This window comes from Salvelinus alpinus, chromosome 11 (assembly GCF_045679555.1).
Source record: "Salvelinus alpinus chromosome 11, SLU_Salpinus.1, whole genome shotgun sequence".
Taxonomy (NCBI): Eukaryota; Metazoa; Chordata; class Actinopteri; order Salmoniformes; family Salmonidae; genus Salvelinus; species Salvelinus alpinus.
In genome coordinates this window covers 74,055,821-74,062,457 of record NC_092096.1, presented here as the reverse complement: position 1 = coordinate 74,062,457, position 6,637 = coordinate 74,055,821, and the positions used below count along the sequence as shown (strand labels likewise).

Below are 6,637 nucleotides of genomic sequence, written 5' to 3'. Positions count from 1 at the left end.
GGTCTTCTCCTCTCCTTCACCCCGGACTGGTCTTCTCCTCTCCTTCACCTCTGGAGTAGTCTTCTCCTCTCCTTCACCCCGGACTGGTCTTCTCCTCTCCTTCACCTCTGGACTGGTCTTCTCCTCTCCTTCACCCCTGGAGTGGTCTTCTCCTCTCCTTCACCCCTGGAGTGGTCTTCTCCTCTCCTTCACCCCTGGAGTGGTCTTCTCCTCTCCTTCACCCCTGGAGTGGTCTTCTCCTCTCCTTCACCTCTGGACTGGTCTTCTCCTCTCCTTCACCTCTGGACTGGTCTTCTCCTCTTCTTCACCCCTGGAGTGGTCTTCTCCTCTCCTTCACCCCTGGAGTGGTCTTCTCCTCTCCTTCACACCTGGAGTGGTCTTCTCCTCTCCTTCACCCCTGGACTGGTCTTCTCCTCTCCTTCACCCCTGGAGTGGTCTTCTCCTCTCCTTCACCCCAGACTGGTCTTCTCCTCTCCTTCACCCCTGGAGTAGTCTTCTCCTCTCCTTCACCCCGGACTGGTCTTCTCCTCTCCTTCACCCCTGGAGTAGTCTTCTCCTCTCCTTCACCCCTGGAGTGGTCTTCTCCTCTCCTTCACCCCGGACTGGTCTTCTCCTCTCCTTCACCTCTGGACTGGTCTTCTCCTCTCCTTCACCTCTGGACTGGTCTTCTCCTCTCCTTCACCCCTGGAGTAGTCTTCTCCTCTCCTTCACCCCTGGAGTGGTCTTCTCCTCTTCTTCACCCCTGGAGTGGTCTTCTCCTCTCCTTCACCCCTGGAGTGGTCTTCTCCTCTCCTTCACCCCTGGAGTGGTCTTCTCCTCTCCTTCACCCCTGGACTGGTCTTCTCCTCTCCTTCAACCCTGGAGTGGTCTTCTCCTCTCCTTCACCCCGGACTGGTCTTCTCCTCTCCTTCACCCCTGGAGTAGTCTTCTCCTCTCCTTCACCCCGGACTGGTCTTCTCCTCTCCTTCACCCCTGGAGTAGTCTTCTCCTCTCCTTCACCCCTGGAGTGGTCTTCTCCTCTCCTTCACCCCGGACTGGTCTTCTCCTCTCCTTCACCTCTGGAGTAGTCTTCTCCTCTCCTTCACCCCGGACTGGTCTTCTCCTCTCCTTCACCTCTGGACTGGTCTTCTCCTCTCCTTCACCTCTGGAGTGGTCTTCTCCTCTCCTTCACCTCTGGACTGGTCTTCTCCTCTCCTTCACCTCTGGACTGGTCTTCTCCTCTCCTTCACCCCTGGAGTGGTCTTCTCCTCTCCTTCACCTCTGGACTGGTCTTCTCCTCTCCTTCACCTCTGGACTGGTCTTCTCTTCTCCTTCACCCCGGACTGGTCTTCTCCTCTCCTTCACCCCTGGAGTAGTCTTCTCCTCTCCTTCACCCCTGGAGTGGTCTTCTCCTCTCCTTCACCCCTGGAGTGGTCTTCTCCTCTCCTTCACCCCTGGAGTGGTCTTCTCCTGTCCTTCACCCCTGGAGTGGTCTTCTCCTCTCCTTCACCCCTGGACTGGTCTTCTCCTCTCCTTCACCCCTGGAGTGGTCTTCTCCTCTCCTTCACCTCTGGACTGGTCTTCTCCTCTCCTTCACCTCTGGACTGGTCTTCTCCTCTCCTTCACCTCTGGACTGGTCTTCTCCTCTCCTTCACCTCTGGACTGGTCTTCTCCTCTCCTTCACCCCTGGAGTGGTCTTCTCCTCTCCTTCACCCCTGGAGTGGTCTTCTCCTCTCCTTCACCTCTGGACTGGTCTTCTCCTCTCCTTCACCTCTGGAGTGGTCTTCTCCTCTCCTTCACCTCTGGACTAGTCTTCTCCTCTCCTTCACCTCTGGAGTGGTCTTCTCCTCTCCTTCACCTCTGGACTGGTCTTCTCCTCTCCTTCACCTCTGGACTGGTCTTCTCCTCTCCTTCACCTCTGGACTGGTCTTCTCCTCTCCTTCACCTCTGGACTGGTCTTCTCCTCTCCTTCACCTCTGGACTGGTCTTCTCCTCTCCTTCACCTCTGGAGTGGTCTTCTCCTCTCCTTCACCCCTGGAGTGGTCTTCTCCTCTCCTTCACCCCTGGAGTAGTCTTCTCCTCTCCTCCCCTGCTCCTCTCTAGGAGGTGTTATGTTGTCTGTGGTCTTCCCCTCTCCTCCCTGCTCCTCTCTAGGAGGTGTTATGTGGTCTGTGGTCCTCTCCTCTTCTCCCTGCTCCTCTCTAGGAGGTGTTATGTGGTCTGTGGTCTTCTCCTCTCCTCCCCTGCTCCTCTTTAGGAGGTGTTATGTGGTCTGTGGTCTTCTCCTCTCCTCCCTGCTCCTCTCTAGGAGGTGTTATGTGGTCTGTGGTCTTCTCCTCTCCTCCCTGCTCCTCTCTAGGAGGTGTTATGTGGTCTGTGGTCTTCTCCTCTCCTCCCTGCTCCTCTCTAGGAGGTGTTATGTGGTCTTCTCCTCTCCTCCCTGCTCCTCTCTAGGAGGTGTTATGTGGTCTGTGGTCTTCTCCTCTCCTCCCTGCTCCTCTCTAGGAGGTGGTCTGTGGTCTGTGGTCTTCTCCTCTCCTCCCTGCTCCTCTCTAGGAGGTGTTATGTGGTCTGTGGTCTTCTCCTCTCCTCCCTGCTCCTCTCTAGGAGGTGTTATGTGGTCTGTGGTCTTCTCCTCTCCTCCCTGCTCCTCTCTAGGAGGTGTTATGTGGTCTTCTCCTCTCCTCCCTGCTCCTCTCTAGGAGGTGTTATGTGGTCTTCTCTTCTCCTCCCTGCTCCTCTTTAGGAGGTGTTATGTGGTCTGTGGTCTTCTCCTCTCCTCCCTGCTCCTCTCTAGGAGGTGTTATGTGGTCTGTGGTCTTCTCCTCTCCTCCCTGCTCCTCTCTAGGAGGTGTTATGTGGTCTGTGGTCTTCTCCTCTCCTCCCTGCTCCTCTCTAGGAGGTGTTATGTGGTCTTCTCCTCTCCTCCCTGCTCCTCTCTAGGAGGTGTTATGTGGTCTTCTCCTCTCCTCCCTGCTCCTCTCTAGGAGGTGTTATGTGGTCTTCTCCTCTCCTCCCTGCTCCTCTCTAGGAGATGTTATGTGGTCTGTGGTCTTCTCCTCTCCTCCCTGCTCCTCTCTAGGAGGTATTATGTGGTCTTCTCCTCTCCTCCCTGCTCCTCTCTAGGAGGTATTATGTGGTCTTCTCCTCTCCTCCCTGCTCCTCTCTAGGAGGTGTTATGTGGTCTTCTCCTCTCCTCCCTGCTCCTCTCTAGGAGGTGTTATGTGGTCTTCTCCTCTCCTCCCTGCTCCTCTCTAGGAGGTGTTATGTGGTCTGTGGTCTTCTCCTCTCCTCCCTGCTCCTCTCTAGGAGGTGTTATGTGGTCTTCTCCTCTCCTCCCTGCTCCTCTCTAGGAGGTGTTATGTGGTCTTCTCCTCTCCTCCCTGCTCCTCTCTAGGAGGTGTTATGTGGTCTTCTCCTCTCCTCCCTGCTCCTCTCTAGGAGATGTTATGTGGTCTGTGGTCTTCTCCTCTCCTCCCTGCTCCTCTCTAGGAGGTATTATGTGGTCTTCTCCTCTCCTCCCTGCTCCTCTCTAGGAGGTATTATGTGGTCTTCTCCTCTCCTCCCTGCTCCTCTCTAGGAGGTGTTATGTGGTCTTCTCCTCTCCTCCCTGCTCCTCTCTAGGAGGTGTTATGTGGTCTTCTCCTCTCCTCCATGCTCCTCTCAGGGAGGTGTTATGTGGTCTTCTCCTCTCCTCCATGCTCCTCTCAGGGAGTTGTTATGTGGTCTGTGTGACTAGGACAGGGTCAGAGCGGGACCTAGACTGTGGCTTGGTTTACAAGACCATAGAGACGGGATCACACCCAAAACTGAACAAAACACAAAAGGCCCACTGCCTGTGTTTGCTTCATATTCACCCTCTCCAGCACCACCCCAACGTCAACATGTTAAAATGGACTGTTTCTTTGTTTAGTAGTACGAAAAGATGGAGGAAGATACGTGTTTACCATGACATCAACCAATTAGTAGACAATTAGGAGGCAATGCCTACTTGGTTAAAATCACACAAAGCACAACAATGCTGTCATTGAAAATGAAGTTGAAATGTTTTTTTGTAATCTGTAATCTTCTTTTAAGTGTGTGTGTGTGTGTGTGTGTGTGTGTGTGTGTGTGTGTGTGTGTGTGTGTGTGTGTGTGTGTGTGTGTGTGTGTGTGTGTGTGTGTGTGTGTGTGTGTGTGCGCCATTTAAAAGGCCTCTATGTTACATAAGTCATTCGGCCAGTGTTTTATTGTGGAACACTTTATTTACTAGTAAACATGAAAAACACAACTGTAAAATGAGAAACATGTAGAAAAGCACATATCAGATATCTATATAAAAAGGTGCTATTGCAGTCCTACAAGCTTGAGACATAGTATGACATCTGGCTCTGTCTCTCTCTCTGTCTTGTTCTCTCTCTCTCTGTCTTGTTCTGTCTCTCTCTCTGTCTTGTTCTCTGTCTGGCTCTCTCTCTGTCTCTCTCTCTGTCTTGTTCTCTGTCTGTCTGTCTCTCTCCCTCTCTCTCTCTCTCCCTGTCTCTCTCGCTGCCTAGCTGGTACTAGAGTCACTGCCGTTACTTGTCTTTGGAGATTGATTCACTTTAACTTTTAGAATCAATTAGAATCACTAGAGTTGCTTGAATCACTAGAGTCACTTGAATCACTAGAGTCACTTGAGTCGCTAGAGTTGCTAGAATCACTTGAGTCGCTAGAATCACTTGAGTCGCTAGAATCACTTGAGTCGCTAGAATCACTTGAGTCGCTAGAATCGCTAGAATCGCTAGAATCACTTGAGTCGCTAGAATCGCTAGAATCGCTTGAGTCGCTAGAATCACTAGAATCACTTGAGTCGCTAGAATCGCTTGAGTCGCTAGAATCGCTTGAGTCGCTAGAATCGCTTGAGTCGCTAGAATCACTTGAATCACTTGAGTCGCTAGAATCGCTAGAATCACTTGAGTCGCTAGAATCGCTAGAATCACTTGAGTCGCTAGAATCGCTAGAATCACTTGAGTCGCTAGAATCACTTGAGTCACTAGAATCGCTTGAGTCGCTAGAATCACTTGAGTCGCTAGAATCGCTAGAATCACTTGAGTCACTAGAATCGCTTGAGTCGCTAGAATCACTTGAGTCGCTAGAATCGCTTGAGTCGCTAGAATCGCTTGAATCGCTAGAGTCACTTGACTTGGAGGAATCGCTTGAATCGCTAGAGTCACTTGACTTGGAGGAATCGCTTGAATCGCTAGAGGTGTTAGAGTCAACAGAATTGCTTGATTTGGAGGAGTCATTGTGATCTGTCGGGTCTTTCCCGGTATGCGATTCACTGCCGGGTGAGTCCCTCTGCATCCCATAATCACCAAACTCCTCCCCTAGCAACCGGTCCTCACTGTAACCAGGAAGAGTTTTATAGGACATTGTCAGCTTCTCCTCTGTAATGTCATCGCTGGCGATGTCATCAACCTTGAGACTACGCCCCCTCCTCACGTAAGCAGGTCTGGGAGAGGGGCCACTGTCCTGTGCTCTGGTTGGTTGAGGGAATGTGGTAGGCGTGACTCCCGGAAACCCCTCTAAGGCTAGACCCCACCCCTTTCTACTGTCCTGGCCAGTCCGGGCTGAGCTGCCATCTGGGTCCTCTCCTCTCTCTTCACCCTGTCCTATCCCCCCGGGGCTGACGCCAGACAGAGGGGAGGCTTGCCACTGCAAGACACACAGACAACAGGTTATGGTAATGCATGTAATACTCTCTCTCTCTCAAAGCTGTTGTTGGTGGCAGTGATGTCATTTCCTCTCAGAAACTGACATCAACTACTCTGTCTGGACCTACAGGAGGAGAGATCTTTATCACCATCCTCATCATCGTCATTATCATCACCATCATCCTCATCATTCTCATCACCATCATCCTCATCATCACCATCCTCATCATCACCATCATCATTATCATCACCATCACCACCATCATCTCCATCATCATTATCATCATCACCATCACCATCCTCCTCATCATCATCACCATCATCACCATCACCATCCTCCTCATCCTCATCACCACCATCCTCATCATTATCATCACCATCATCATTATCATCATCACCATCACCATTCTCCTCATCATCATCACCATCATCACCATCACCATCCTCCTCATCCTCATCACCACCATCCTCATCATTATCATCACCATCATCATTATCATCACCATCATCATCATCCTCATCATTATCATCACCATCCTCATCATCATCATCCTCATCATTACCATCCTCATCATTATCATCACCATCATCCTCATCATTATCATTATCATCACCATCATCATTATTATCATCACCATCATCACCATCCTCATCATCATCATTATCATCACCATCATCCTCCATCATCCTCCTCCTCATCATTATCATCACCATCATCATCACCATCATCACCATCATCATTATCATTATCATCACCATCATCATCACCATCAACATCATTATCATCATCAGGCTACTAACCGGCAGGCTGTTCACAGATGCAGTCCAGATCAGCAGAAGCAGTTTGATCTTCATCATGTCGTCTCTCACTGTCAGGTATTTTGTCCTGTAATATCCTGTAACATGTTCATCAGTTGAAATGTACCTGCATGATACAAGGTCCCTCGAAATGAAGAAAGGAGAAGAGTGGAGACAAGAGGAGGAGA

The 6,637-nt window shown here is 50.9% G+C and overlaps 1 protein-coding gene across 1 annotated transcript; it reads right to left on the bottom strand.

Annotated features, from left to right (window-relative positions):
• Positions 1–4,572: 4,572 nt before the first annotated feature.
• LOC139533377 (dentin sialophosphoprotein-like) lies at positions 4,573–6,172 on the bottom strand. The gene is made up of 2 exons (XM_071331423.1): positions 5,942–6,172; positions 4,573–5,652 (listed from the first exon to the last, which is right to left on the bottom strand). Exons 1-2 carry the CDS (start codon positions 6,170–6,172, stop codon positions 4,573–4,575), a joined length of 1,311 nt encoding a protein of 436 aa, XP_071187524.1.
• Between the last annotated feature and the right edge of the window lie 465 nt (positions 6,173–6,637).

Coding starts and splice junctions, on each gene's coding strand:
- LOC139533377 (XM_071331423.1), bottom strand. CDS start 6,172: ATGAGGATGATGATGATGGTGATGATAATGATGATGGTGATGATAATG. Junction 5,653..5,941: donor TGATGAGGAGGATGGTGATG/GTGATGATGATA, acceptor TGTGTCTTGCAG/TGGCAAGCCTCCCCTCTGTC.